We start from the raw sequence: 15528 nt of genomic DNA, 5'->3' as shown, positions 1-15528 counted from the left end.
TGTACAGCTAAACAAAATGTATCAAGTTATTTTAGGTTTGCAATACTTAAATCACACAACTTGACTTCATCTGTTTTTATATGTTGCAGTAGTTGATTTTTTTTTTTTTTAGGACATTGGTTTCTATTTGACTGTAGGGATTAGCCAGCAAGGTATCCCACAATACATTGTGCCACCAGCAGCAGCAGCAGCAGCTAATCAAATCACTCAGTTATTTGTCGCAAAAAATTGTTTTAAGATGTTTAAGACAAGATCATAGACTCCAAAGCTTTATCTGCTCAGTCAGCTCATAAAAAAGTGAGAATATACTTTCAGAGCAGGAGAGCGCTAATTAGCTCGTTTTTAGCGCCATGAGTGAGTTGTATGTTCACTGTCATGACCACTAGCTCTACCTGATAGTGTAAAAACTGTTCACTTTTTTCAGTGACTACTGATTTTCATATTTTTTATCAAAGGTTTAGGAGAGAAACAAATATAAACAGGAGCCAGGAGCTTATGCAACTCAGAATGATTAAGTTAACTGAGTTGTGTAAACTGAAGATGAACAACTTGCACTTGCTAACATTTCTAAGTTTTAAAAACTTGGTTATTTTGAGGCAATGAGTGCATAATTTTTTTAAGCAAGGTTAACTAATTGGATTTTACAGTATACTTGCAAATTGAAATTACTATATTAAAAAAGCTGAATCATTAATGCAGAGTTTAGTTATGCTTAATCTACTTGACAAAATTAAGTCCACTTTATCTGGATTTCATTTTTCATGTAAAGAAATAAGTAAGCACTTTAGGCAAAGAACAGTCTTGCTTGATCCACATAAATAAATGATGCAAATAGTTGACTTCATTGTTTAGAGTAGATAAAGCAGAATATTTTATTTTTTATCAGTGACATTTTGCACCATGCAAATTATGTTAGATGAAGCAGTACTTCATTGGAAGATGATCTGCAGCTTTCAAGTGTTGCATCCATGCACCCACGAACTGCCAGTGCTGGCCTCGCTGCATGCATATGCTTCTTTCTCAATCTACACAGTCAAATACAAATTAATACATCCAACTTTAGTTGGTAAAAGTTATTATATTTGTTTGCTGAGTAACCATTCCTCTCTGGAAAAAAAACAAAACAAACAAACAAAAAAAAAAAACAACAGCTCAGATCAATCATTAAAAAGCCCAAATCAACACAACACTCATGTCCAGGAATGAGTTAGAACATGGATGTCATAAAAATTTTCCATCTGTAAAGTTCTTGTGTGACATCACTGTCCTGACTCAGTCAGGGCAGTGATTCAGGAACAATCTTCAGCGTTCCCTGAATCATTCCGGCTGACAGGAGAGGAATATCCGGAACATTTGGGCGTTTCCTTCAGCCTCCGGCACTCCTTACCGGCTCTCATCGTACCATGACTGTACTTCTGTCTCACTAAATTACATGTGTTTCTCATATCATGACAGGATCGTTATGGAAACATACTAATAATGACTGTTTTTATGATAACAACCAACAACCCGTCTTTTGAGAACCAACGAATTATTATTGTTTATTCTGAAGAAATGCCTAACATTCTCAGGTTTTTATAGACTGCTGGTGGATGTCAAGGCAAGCCAGCCCACAGGATGATACTACTACCACCATGTTTGACACTGAGTCGGTCATTGTGACCACATGGTTCAATATTTGCCACTACTTCCAAATGCATCTGACATCAACTGTAAATTTCAGTCAAGCCAGAAGGTGTGTATATTTTGGAGCAATGGCTTCTTTCTTTGTCAAAAACTCCTAACCCTGCTGCTTTTTTATGAGTGATGTGGCTCTCCATCCTGGGCGATATGTCCTGGGACGTAGGAGGGCATCATTAGCACTGAAAAAAAAAAGGTTATTCATTTGCAGTTTCACCATTAACAAGTTTTGCTTTACCTAACTGCATTATCAGTTACATGGACGGCGTGTCACCTGATGTTTTGCAATATGCAAATTATGTAAGATAAAGCAATGCGGTGGCATTGGAAGTTAATCTGTTGCATTCATGCAGGAACTCCCAGTGCTGGCCTCAATGTGAGCTGAGACACATATTCCCCGTATTTGTCAAAAGACTTTCCCGAACTTTCAGCACTGCTTTATAAAAGATTTAAGTGTATGCATATATCTGATCCTGCAAGTTTATCCATACAAATTAATACATCCAGTAACAGTTTGTAAAAGTGCTTACATTTGTTTGCTGAGTAATCACTCTTCTCTGGGAAAACAACGGCTCAATCCAATCAAGTAAGTACAAAGCTCATGTCCATGACGGGCGGATGAAAACTTTTCCATCTACAAAGTTCTTGAAAGAACAAAGGCTAGTCAAGTCAAGTGTTTCACGTTGGATTTTTCCACTGAATGACACATTAGTGCAGTTAATGTAGCAAAACAGTGTCTGACCTGAATACAAAAAAAGTAATGAGTTATGTGAACACTTCTTGTTTCAGATTTATTAGGCCAGTGTGTCATGGATGTGAGCCTGTGTTCTGCTGTGCATGAGCCATCACTGGTCTGGATGCGGTGCAGACACGAGAGGACAGTTTGGATTGTCCGAATGCAGCCCAATGCACTGCCCTGAAAACCTTATACGCATCTATAGCCCGAGTACTACACCGTGTTCTCAACAAAAACGTCAAATTGACTTAGTATCACAGTGCGACAACACACTTAGAGGAATGCACGCCCTTGTTCGCGCACATCTTAAACAATGTCTAGTCGAGACCAGGATTGTTGGCGTGATGTTCCTGCAATCAGTTGCAGTTCAGTAGAGAATCAGGGCTTCTTACTTAACCGACACAATAACCCTTGAATTTGAAAAGGCCAACTATGTTGATGATTGTGTCTTGATTAACAACTGTGGGGGCTGGGTCTTATCGTGATCACCCCCAACTGGACCTGCGACATTCTTAACAATCATCCCCAAAGTATCCGAGTAGGAGAATCAGCTTTTTCTACTCTGACTGATGGTGTTCTCCAAGGTTGTGTACTGAATGTTTTCTTTATACGTCTGCACGCTTGCTCATAAAAAACTAAGTAAATCATTTTCTGTTTCAGAAGGAAGGGGGAAAAAAACACTGATTAGTTTGGTTAATCATTGGTCAACTGTCTAAAAAAAAGGTCTTTAGTTTTAAACCAGGAAAAGCGAACAAAACTAAAACCTTTTCCGGTTACCTAAACACATCAGAATCTCTTGTGGCTGTTCAGCCACAAAACGTTCTATCCGGCAACCAAAGCTGCAACTGTAGGTGATGTCATATTCTGCATCAAAGCATGGTACACAGAACAGCACAAAAAGTCTTTAGAAACTGAGTCATGGCACCAAAATACAACAGACAATAACAGGTTGTTTCTTTCTGTGCAGCAAGCCTGAAAAACTGTAATTTCCACACTGAAAATGATGAACGAGGTAACCCTACTGTGTTAATTACCCTCCCACTCATATGCATTAGCACAAAATGTGCGAAAACAAACCAAAACATCATGGATTGATAGACTTTCTACTTAAAAAACGAAATTGTTGGTGAAAATTGATTTGGGGTTATCTTTGGGGTTATCTTACACAGGTTATCTTTGTCTGATGGGTTACACGGTTGGTTAGACCTAGAGTCATGGAGCAAGAAGGTCCAGAGACTGACTCCCTCCCTGAGGTCCTTCGGCACTGAGCTTGCATGTTCTCCCAACTTCTCCCAGTGGTTTGTGGGTTCTCTCTTTCTTCCTCTCACAGTCCAGAAACATAACTGTTAGGATGGACTCTCTAAATTATCCTTAAGGGTGAGATATTCAGAGTGACAACCCCCCCATCCCCAGAAGAAGCTCAAATGCTTTTCACGGCATTGTACCTGACTTTGAGTGTATTGTTGTTCCCCCAAATTTAATGACTATAGAAGTCTATCTCACCTTGCTCTGGGAGGTTTTATATAACTTTATAGAAATTGTATCAAAACTTTGCCAGCTCCTCAGTGGCTTTTTGTTTCTACACTTACACAGCTCCGGCCGAGCATTTGGACTTGACCCACAGCTCCCTTTCTTCGGTGCACAATCGTATTCCACCTCCTTACGACCACCAAACTCAGATATATCTCATCCCCTTCTTGTGTCTCTGCTCAGGCTCGCCTTTGACAAATCACCACATTAAATGTGGCCATTTTTAAAACGCACCGCGCTTCCAACCCCCCGACTATTGGTTTCAGATAAAACCGCAATATTTCCATTCATCTATTTCCGTTCATCGATGTTGTGCCCTGCGCTCGACCTTGCACACACCGCACACAGGCGTGTGTACACAGGAGTGCGCACGGTGACGCGCACGCCGAGTTTTTCCCTCCCGGTCGTTAATAATGTGTGGATGGCAATTCCGAGGTTACTGACCCATACTCGGCCCATTAATCAAACAACACAACTAGCATATGATCATAATAATGCATTTCTTCCGGTAGTAAGGATGGACTCCAGAAGTAGAAAATATCAATGCACACACATGAAATGGAACAAACAATATATATTTTAGTGGAGCTCTCTGTTTCGAGAAAGTAGAACTCATTAAGGTTTATTCTGGCCATCCATGCTAATTTAAATCCCTCAATCAGGGCTTTCCATGTTTTGTTTCCTAATTAGCTTCATGATCGCACCGTTTTCCTGCTGTCTTTGTTTTCCCCCATGAAGCAGCGACTGATTGGCTCATCTGTGATACGGTCATACCGTCACATCAGGCTCAGCCACGCAGTGCCGTTGATCGAATATAATAGTAATGTTGTTGTGACCTCTAGTGGCAGCAGAATGAAAGTACAGGTTTTAACACGGATAGATATGGCTCAGTTTTAGTTCCCAAATGATTCCCCATACTAAGGCAGACATTTTTTTTTTTGAGGAATTTCCCTCTCCAACTCCAGAGTGATACACGTTTAGCTTGAAGCAATAAATCACAAACTGTCTTCATGCTTCTGTGAGCCTTTTAAGCTCTGTTGTTTTGTTTAGCTAGCTTTATGATTGCAAATGTATGTCAAAAAGGTCAAACAAGAAGACAAGACTTAAAACTTTCCAAAAATTATATTGGTGTAATGTCTGACTTTTCTTTTTCCAGGTGAAATTGATTCTCTTTGCTTTATTTATTTATTTATTTATTTATTTATTTATTTATTGCTAGTAGCAGCTCTAATTGAAACAACACAGATTGTCTTGTGAAAATGATACTTACATTTCATGATGGCCTACTAAAGATGCAGCCTGCCTCGGAAAATCTTAACCAAATGTAATCAAAGTGAAAAAAAAAAAAAACTTAAGAATAACGAGACTACAAATATGGATTATTTTAACATCAAATGAAATTAACTACACAGACACACAAATATACACCAAATTCCTCTTAAGGCTCCATACAAGCTGGGGTTAGGCCTGCCTAGAAGAATTGCTACAATGTAGAAATAACCTACCAAACAGGTAGGCTGCATTTTCTCATGTTTTTTACAGCACAAATAAAAAAAGAGCATTTAAGCTCTTAAATGTAATATTTTAAGTATGTATATGCATCATTTTCAAACTAAGATCTCTTACATTTTGTTCTTTATTGCACATTAAAGCTGTGTCATTATTCCAGTGTCTGACTGACTACCATGTTCTCTCAGGTTACTTTCCTGGAGGGGGGGGGGGGGCTTCTTTATGCGCTGTTACAAAACTGTGGATTTCGTGAAGTCCTGTGGTGGAAATCTAAACACCCAGCTGTATTTTTTTTCTTTTATTGTCAGTCTATATTTGTTTGAAAAAGAAACGCAAGAAAGGATCTGATAACTGAAGTCACGAGACGTTCTGGCACGGTTGCCAGGCAGCGAGCAGTGGGCGGAGCCTGAGAATACAGTCACCGGTGAAGGAGCGGCGGGAAGGCGGAGCTCAGCGTCTTTCAGGTCTGCCAGTCTGAGGAGGCGACGTGGGGCTGAAGTTCTCTGGCGACGACCGGACCTGGGATTCTCTCATAAGAAACATTGGCTGTATAATACCGAGAAGCGGCTCACTGCGTCTTAATACTCGGTCCGGGGAAGAAAAAAATGTCCACCGTGAACTGGAAGCCTTTCGTTTTCGGCGGGCTTGCTTCTATAACGGCAGAATGCGGTGAGTGGGTGAGGGATGTGTGGGGAGGAGGCCGTGCAGCGTGTATGGGGTGTTTTTTATTTTATTTTATTTTTTCTTCCTGCTTTGGGTTGCTCGAACGTGGGTTTGAAAACAAGGTAATGAGTCTTTAATGCTGTGGGTTAACAGGCACTTTCCCTATCGACCTGGCCAAGACGCGCCTCCAGGTCCAGGGACAAGTCGGGGACATCAAGTACCGTGAGATCCGCTACAGAGGCATGCTCCATGCTATCATGAGGATAGGACGAGAGGAGGGGCTCCGGGCGCTTTACTCGGGGTGAGCGGGTTCACACTTATGTAGCTGAATGTGTTTTATTTTGCGCAAAATGAAAGTGCAACGGTACTGCATGAACACAATGTACTTCCTGTTCCTGTGTCTTGTCGCCCCGATCTCTCTGCATCCTTGTTTAACCGAGAGAGAGAGAGAGAGAGACAGAGAGAGCACAATTTCTAGATTATTTAATCAGTGTTTTTCTGTAGTGCTACATTAAAAAAAAAATTAAAAATAACCATTTTTTTGGTAGCATCTCCCCCGCCATGCTCCGTCAGGCCTCCTACGGGACCATCAAAATTGGGACGTATCAGAGTTTTAAGCGGCTGCTGGTGGACAGACCAGAAGGTGAGCTCTCGGTTTCTGTTGCACTTCTCAAACACAAACCCACAAACTTTGCTCCAAGGCAAACACGCCGCATGCGCATTCCTGCAGAAGGTCACAGGTGTTGGTGTGACATTGCGTGACCTCTTAAAGCGTAGTGCCTGGCCGGGTCCCTGAGACTGAGTTCTAAAACCAGTACTGCACGCTTTGAGTGGATCAAGTTAATATCTTGATTTTCTTCCAGATGAGACCTTGCTGACCAATGTGCTGTGCGGCGTTCTTTCTGGAGTCATCTCTTCTTCCATTGCCAACCCCACTGATGTGCTGAAGGTATGTAATTTAGCATAAATGACCGGTTTTCTTTATAATTCTTAAAGCGGCAGAGCGGGTTTGACGGGTCTTTGGGCCCCCAAAGCAAAGTGTTTGGAAATATTTCAGTGGAAAACGGAGCAGTCTGTCCTGAAACCGGAGGAAGGTGTGGAGTTTTACTTATTAATAGAACTTAAACCTTTTCACGTTTGAACCGGTTGAGGTCAGAAGTTGTTTTATTGCTCCACTTATGTGCAATAAAATCTCAGTTTTAATAATCAGTTTTAATCCAGGTGTTTTGTGTCAGGGAACATTAGTGAACAAAAAGCATCATGAAGATCAAGACACACTTCAGACAAGTTGGGGAGAAAACGGTGGGGAAGTTTAAAGCAGGATTAGATGATAAAATAACATCCCAAGCACTGTAGGAATTATGAAACAGTGTTCAATCTATTTGAAAATCTAAGCGGAGAGGTTCACTCTCACACTCCGCTGTGTCAAACAAACCAAACTCTTTGGAAAAACCGGTTTACCTCCTCACCTGTGGTGGCACTACACCACAACCCACTAAAAGAAACTACAGGAAAACCTCAGAAGAAGACGCTCAACACAACTTCCTCCTTCACAAAGTGTAAACAAAACTGGAGGAGCATCAGATTTTAGCGGTGGAAGGATTTCTCTTTTGTTGTTGGTAAAAAAAAAGATTACAAGTTGATCTACCAACGACTCTTGTTTGTTTAGGTTGAATTTACCCAGAATGCCCTATGCTATTGTCCACATCCTACGCTTTGGAGCGGTCTCCGGTCTGCTTGGTATTACCATGCATTTGGAAACTCATCCGAACCAGGACCCAGGTTTTCAGGAAAGCCAGAGTTCGGTTTGGTTTTGTCCACATAAAAGTTTTATTGCTCATCCCCTCCTCCTCAAACCAACCAGACTTTCTAGTCAAACAAACTACAGCTTGTCTAGCTTCACCCTGAGTCAGAAAAAGAAAACAGCCTACAGGGGCCATGATAACTGTGGAGATCCACAAAGCTGTTGACAAGAACAATTATTAGTTGCGCACTTGTGTGCTGACACAACAAAGTTGGGAGAAGGTGCTCAGGTCTCGAGATCTGAGGTGGTTTATTTACAAAGTCTGGGTGGGGATGGAGCTAAATCCTTGACGATAATCCTTGCAGTAGACTCCAAAACTGGGAATGGACGTTTGACTTCCAGCAGGACAAAGATCCCTAACGTTCAGCTAAAGCTGCCGTGGAATAGTTCAGGTCACCGATATCAAATGGAGACTCTTAATGTGTTCTACAACTTTTTGGTCAGTCCTTGGCTCACTACACCCGAATCAAACGACTGAATTGCCTCCTCAGCTTTCATGTAGCGCTATAACAGCCTAGATATTTGGTGTGTAGAAGCATAGATGCATTTAAAATCTGCAGTACTGAAACTTGACGCCCTTGGATTATATGAGAGAATATTTGTGTGCCAGAATGACCCGGTTAAAGCCCAGGTTTAGACCCGAAAGTCTTTAACATCAGTTGAATTTTGTTCAATCTAATCTGACAGAACTTGAGATATTTAAAAAAAGAAAAACAATTCTCATGGTAAAAATGCATAGGATGCTTTCTAGATTATTTTGTTTGTTAAAAGAAATGTGAAAGCCACATTTTGTTGTTTCTTATGCTCCACAGTTTTGCAGTAGTTTTCTGTTTTACCAGTTGCAAAAGAAAAAAAAAAATCCCAACCTTGGCTGTCAGTTGATAAAATGTGAAAAAGTTCAGGAGATATTAATACTTGGTGAAGGCAGCGTAGTAGAGCGAAAGTCAAACCGGGGCTATCACGACCTCACTGGTGCTTTATTTATAGACTGACCCCTGAAAGGCCTAACATAGTGTTCTGTAAATGATACCGGTTGGTGAATGCCAACGGCCTTATCTCTCTTTTTCTTTTTCTCTCTCTCTGTCTGCGATCCGTTTGGCACGGTTAGTGTTTATAAGATTAACACCTCGACACATGCTTCTGCAGGTTTGGAACATTGTGTTTCATAGGGGTGTGTGCTGCACAAGCTGTCCGTGTGAATGCAGTGGCGGTTTCTGTTTTTTTTATTTTTATTTTTTTTTTTTATTAGTCACACCTGCAGTGTAATTATAGGTTTAAACACAGGTTAAAAACAATGCACCCATTGTCATATCTGATGCCCTTTCTTTGTGTCTTCTCCCAGATCCGGATGCAGGCTCAGGGAAATGTGATCCAAGGCAGCATGATGGGCAACTTCATCAATATCTACCAGGAGGAGGGCACACGAGGACTGTGGAAGGTAGAGGAAATTGGCAAAGAATCAAAAACAAAACAAACAAAAAGACCCGGTGAGTTTCATATTTCAGAGTGTCGGCCTGTAAGCATTCGTTTTGTCTTCGCATCAGGGCGTTTCTCTAACAGCTCAGAGAGCGGCTATCGTGGTCGGCGTCGAACTCCCGGTCTACGACATCACCAAGAAGCACCTGATCCTGTCGGGTCACATGGGAGACACCGTGTACACACACTTCCTGTGAGTTTCAGTTACTGAAGGGATTCCTACGTATCCCTTAAGTGGCTGTAAATTAGAGCTGTCAAAAATGAAAAGCATCAGTCAAAACATGTTTTAGTGACGTGCATCTGTCAGGATTTAGTTTTTGGTTTGCGGTATGTATGTTTTTGGATATTTTTTAAATGCTCACACAGTAACTTTAGAGCCAGAAACATGGCTGTCCACTTAGTCACTGGTCAGTTAAGGAGTGTGATAATCGAAGAGCCACAGACGCATGTCAACAATGGTTAATGTGTTTGAAAAGGGCTGCATTAGTGGTTTTTAGGATTCAGAGGTCTTGGTCTCATTGGTGGCACCGAAATGCTGACTAGCGCCATGATATCATGCAGGGTGTCCACGCATCCTTTAAAAGTCTTAAATTCATTTATCTAAAGTTAAGGACTTAAATTATTTTTAAAAATGTAACTTGGTCATAAATGCCAATACCAGGTAATAAATGTTGTGAATTTTCTGCTAAAGTTTGAGTTGCATGCAGACGTCTTCATTGTGTTCTGTGACTTGAGGCGTTCGGTAACTAGCTGCTAATTTTTTGCGTCTATCGTGAGTAAATGCAAATGTATTACCTGCTGACTGGATGATGTTCATTTTCACTATTGCCTTACTTCTGTTGCCAGCCCATACGAGCCGGCAGAGTCCATTAATCGTCCCCTTTATTTATAGGCTTTTTCTTTTTCTGTCTTAAATTTTATTCAAGGTTTTAAATTTGACTGGCTGAAACCTGCAGATACCCTGTAACGTCCCCAACGCTGGCTGCTCTTTGTTGCCCATCAGGTCCAGCTTTGTGTGTGGCCTTGCTGGGGCTCTGGCCTCGAATCCAGTAGATGTGGTCCGGACACGCATGATGAACCAGAGGGGAGGGGCTCTGTACCAGGGAACGCTCGACTGTCTGCTGCAGGTGAGTCACAGACTAACACCCGGATCATACTAAACAACGGGAAAACACATAAACACTGTCTGAGGTCTTCCTGTGTAGATTCTTCTTCTGCTGTTGAATATAGACAGATTTAATCTACTGCTTTACATATCAACTGCTATAAATGCATGATCAGCTAAATACTCTAAAGAAATCTGGTACTAATGCTTGCTGAGTCCCAGTTTTTTTTTTTTTTACTTTGGCAAAGGCTGAAAAAAGTGATCCAAGTTACACATCAACGGTAATAAAAATCTTAAGTAACTTTGGAATGAAATCAGTTTTCTTATCTCTTGTCTGTCAGTCTTTAAGTAGGTCAGTGCTCTTCATAGAGCATTAAGTGCTTCATTAATAAACCGCAGCCTCAATGCTTCATTTAGAATCAAATATTTACCAGACGAACCTAAAATTGTCTGTCTTTGGAAAGCCGCACTGGTTCTTTTCTAGAGCAAATCAAGAACTTTCTTTAGCATTTAGGACTGGAACTGTTTTTAGTGAGGAGGGGGGGGAAAAAACCCCAATCTGTAACCTGGAAGTGTTTGTGGTTTATGTGTAACAGCCAGATCAGTCAGTGAAAAAGATTAGGTTTGGTTTTTAACTGCACCTCTCCAGTGCGGCCGTGTGCAGCTCGGCTTTAAGGGCCCTTCGTTTTAGTGGCCGTAATGTTTTATATGGAGGTTCTAAGAACTGAGGGCACTGCAGTTTATATCTGTCTGCTAGACACCTGGTTGATCACTTTGATATCGGGTCTGAACACGGTGCTGCATCAGCTCAGTAATCTCCAAAAACTATTAATGCAAGAATTTCTGTTGCAATTGTTGTAGCCCTCAGTGAGTTACTGATAGACATGTTGCTACTGGCAACAGGGAAGTATTAACTGCTTCGTTTAGGAGGGTTTACTCATGCCTGCAAAATCCCACACTTGAATGCTAATTCAGATTGAAACAGAACATTTTGCTGCAAAATGGAAACAGCCTAGTTTTTTTTTTTAATTATTTGTGAGAAACAAAAAACAATGCATTCCGCTGCACTTTATGGGAAAACGGGATGACAATAGAGCGGCTGTTATAATGGTGATGCAGATAAAATTTGAAATGTGAAAAACAAAAATACTAAACTCATAAGTCGGAGAAAAAGCAACTTGAACATTAAATATGGTGGCAATTGATGGATTCTAGTCATGATGTCTAAAAGAAAACATCTGGGACTATTCAAATGAACCATTAATTTTAATCTAACTCGCTAAATGTATGCTAATGTCCTGCAACGTACACACACAGTGGGGCCTGTTCATGCATGTTGAGTCAACAGGCAGGTTGACAAACCTGAGGCCATGTCTGTGGTGAGAGGCAGACATGTTTAGACCAATACAAAGAAAAGCCATTAAGAAATTTGTATGTAATGCAGCTTGGACTAATGTGTCTGCAGACTATACATCTTCCTTACAGAATTAGATTGATTAAAAACAGTCAACATATCCTAATCCTCTCTACTACTCTACACTTCTCAGAACTTCCCATAAGTCTTGTTTTCTCTCACTGCCTCGCAGCCTGATTGAACCACAGACATGTCAAGACATTTTTTATTTTAGAAAATACAATTTCCTCCTTAAATTGCTTCACTTGCCTCTGTACTTACTCTTATTTCATTTTTAAAAAATTACAGTGATTCAAAATATGTCAAAATCACTTGTGCGTCCACACTCAAGAGTGTTGAACTATGCATTCATTGTTGGGGGGGGGGGGGAAGATTGGCTTTTAAAATTTTATCACCTTCAGGTCATTAGCCAGGATTGATTAGCTGGAAATTTGTTCCATCATGGTGTCAAAATGATTTGCTCTCTCAATTTATTGGCTCAAACATGTCAAGTTTAAAGTTTTCTTCTTCCTTTGAATCACCAAGCAGTGAAGAGTATCATCACTAGCAGATTCCATCAGAGGACAATTACGTGACATTGGACTGAACTTGTTGTGTTTTCCTCCTGCAGACGTGGCGCTCAGAGGGCTTCATGGCGCTCTACAAGGGTTTCTTCCCAAACTGGCTCCGCCTGGGACCATGGAACATCATTGTATCCTTTCAGCCCTCTGAGTCGACGACTACTCTGGTTAAAATTGAAATGTATTCCAGGATGTGGTAATAACTGAGGCGCGTTGTAAAATGCTGTAATGCTTTCAGTAAAGCATGGGATTCAGAGACTTTCTTTCTTTCTAGTGGGGGAGATTAGCTTAATTCTGGCTAACACTTTTATGTAATCTCCTGGAGCTACTGCCTCATTACCCAAATACCCCCCTGTCAGAGTGACCGTAGGAGACCTTCAGCGGGCAAGAGAATGAACACAGGGTTTCATTTTTGATGTTAAGAGGGAAATCACTCTTTGTTCAGGGCTAAAAACGAACTTATTTACTTTGGGTGGCAAAGTTGAAGGATTCCCTCTGCTTTTGCCTTTGTCTACCCAAAATGCAGCTCCCCTTTCCTCACATTTTCCTTCACTCCATCTTCAGTTCTTCCTCACTTACGAGCAGCTGAAGAAGATTGACGTGTGACTGAACGAACGTCGGGAGAGAAAGCGAGCCGAGCTGTCGCCCAGGGACAAGCCGAGGGGACCAAAGTCAGGAACGTCTGGAATGGTGGCGGCTCCTCGGCAGAGCCGGCGAGGGGGGAAAGCCAGGGGAGTACGCAAGTGGAATCCGATTCCAGAGCGACTCGCGGCTCCACGTCTGTTTTAAAAAGCCTTGTGGCAAACGGGTAAAGGACTGTGACATGAATACTCACACGGCTTCTTGTGCTCATCTGCCACTTCAAGGCGCTACAGAACCACATTTCCGCTCAGACTCAAGCCAACTGTGAAATTCTCCAGCTCTAGAAAGAATCAACACTTTACATTTCAGTCAAAGGCTGCTATGCTTCAAAACCGTCTCTGTTATGGTGATGAAAATGCGTCCAACCTGTGTTATTTAAATGTTTTTTTTTTTCCACATAAAGTGCTCTGTAAACTGTGTGCCTTAACCCAATTTGTGGTTCAGGATGTGAGATGCTTGAGCTGCATGTGGACTCCCGACTGTTGGACAGCCGCTGTGACAATCGGCACAATCATTCCCCTTTGAAAAAACCAATGCGTTGTGGGTTTTATATCTATATTTAAAAGTTTGAAGTTATTTATTTTCTCGTGGTCTCCCTTGTGTATTTACAGAGTAAAGGGCCAAGAACAGAGCATGGTATACTGCAAGCTTTATATTTACATGCGTATATGGCTCAAATGCCAGAGTTGTTACATAGACGGGACATTCATCACATGTGCATGACTGGTAAGTAAATATATCCTCTAGCCACTCAGTGATGTTCAAGCTCCTGTTACATCCGTCACTTAAAAAAGTCATCACGTATGCAGACGATATGTAAACTTGCGTACACATTTCACCGGGTCAGATCAGGCGATTCCCATCGCCGCTTCAACACAGCGATTGTTCACTCCACGCTATTCCCTCGTACTGTATTTAAACGCTTTAAGCTTTCGTCGGAAAGGAATGTGTATGCTGCTTCTGCCAAAGTGTAAGCCAGTGTCATTATTTTGTAATAAGTTTATTTCAGTGCAGCTGTGGACTTGTATATTGAAAATAAAAAGCGTGAATTGTAACCACATTGGTTTGGTGTGTGATTGGATGTAATTGTTGGCTATTAGGACAGAATTATGTACAGCCACTAAAAAAAAAAGACTACATGCAGATGATATGTAGTTTTTGGAGTTTACATACATTTTCTTCATGTTTGATATGGTATTGTCCTATAAACTTAATCTCTTTTTGTTACTTGACAACCTTTTCGCAATAGTTTGCTGGACTCTCGGACCGTTCCTCGTGACCACTAATATAACGGAGTCTGGTTTGTTGACTGCCTTTTCAACTCAATCCACCAGTTTCCTATAGAATACCATTGACTTTTCTTTTGTCCTTTACTTGTTATTATGCAACACTCCTCTAAAAGTTTATTTACATGCAGCTTTATTGAATTCCAGCCGTGGGCGTTCAATGTAAAAAGGGGGGTGGGGGAGTGCTGGCTGTTTGACTTTTACAGCCACCACAGTGTGGCGCTGTGGGCCCACACACTCACCCGCTGCTACTCGACCCAGATGTTAACACCAAGTGCTGTTTGAAGCTTTCCAAATTCCCAGCGCTCAACTTTGAGGCCACAAAACTAGCACAATTGTGTTTCAGAGGGATTACTTTTTTTTTTTGTCTCTTCTCTTCAAGCACGCTCATGTTTCATGCAGCATAGCCCAAACATGAATTTTTCAGGGGGAACTTAAGATGTAATTGTTTTATTTCTGTGGTTAAATTCCCAGTTTTCCTTCGTGTGAGCTGTTTGAGGAGACGACGGGAAGCTCCAGGGAGCCGAGCGGGAAGCGTCGCGTGGATCCGTGGCTCGCTGTTTTATTTAGGGGTAGGGGACGGTGTGGGTTGGAGGGGGTGTCAGCTTGGGACTTATTACTTTGTGTTCGAGCTGTTACTGTCACATCTTCCTCATCTGAGCCCCCGTGGGTTAAGCTGCTGCTGCTGCTGCTGCTGGGAGGGAGAGACTCTCAAACTGCTGCTTCGACGCCAAACTTACTATTCACGGCACATTCCAACCTGTTTTCCAAACTCTATGTGTGAACTGTGTCGAATAATGGCGGAAGAACATTTCTCGCTGCCAGTGAGGTGAGCTGCAGAGAGAAAGGAATTAAAATAAAAATGCGTGTGCCCAGATTGGGGCGTCCATAAATAGGCAGCACAGCTTTCCGCCTGGCATCGTGTCCCTCCATGAGCTGGACCAGTGCGCCCACAGGGGATTCCAGCAGTCAGACTTCCTCCATTATGGGTATTATTTGTTGCCTGGCCTAAAGGCACAAGGGAAACGGCCGTATTGTGTTGTAGGGATCAGAGTAAGCTTTTATGTCTGAGGAATAAGGCTGTACTCTGGTCTTTTTATCTACTTTTTTTTTCTTTTTTTTT

The 15528-nt window shown here is 41.6% G+C and overlaps 1 protein-coding gene across 1 annotated transcript; it reads left to right on the top strand.

Annotated features, from left to right (window-relative positions):
• Positions 1–5895: 5895 nt before the first annotated feature.
• Positions 5896–14174, top strand: LOC106904513 (kidney mitochondrial carrier protein 1). The gene is made up of 9 exons (XM_088014601.1): positions 5896–6124; positions 6272–6419; positions 6667–6761; positions 6982–7067; positions 9265–9360; positions 9467–9591; positions 10402–10525; positions 12528–12608; positions 13042–14174. Exons 1-9 carry the CDS (start codon positions 6061–6063, stop codon positions 13081–13083), a joined length of 861 nt encoding a protein of 286 aa, XP_087870727.1. The 5' UTR covers positions 5896–6060; the 3' UTR covers positions 13084–14174.
• Positions 14175–15528: the final 1354 nt, after the last annotated feature.

Source organism: Poecilia mexicana, unplaced genomic scaffold (assembly GCF_051168715.1).
Source record: "Poecilia mexicana isolate PSO_F unplaced genomic scaffold, ASM5116871v1 scaffold_17, whole genome shotgun sequence".
NCBI classification, from domain to species: Eukaryota; Metazoa; Chordata; class Actinopteri; order Cyprinodontiformes; family Poeciliidae; genus Poecilia; species Poecilia mexicana.
Note: the sequence above shows the minus strand (reverse complement) of the source record. Positions and strands in the feature narration are given on the sequence as shown.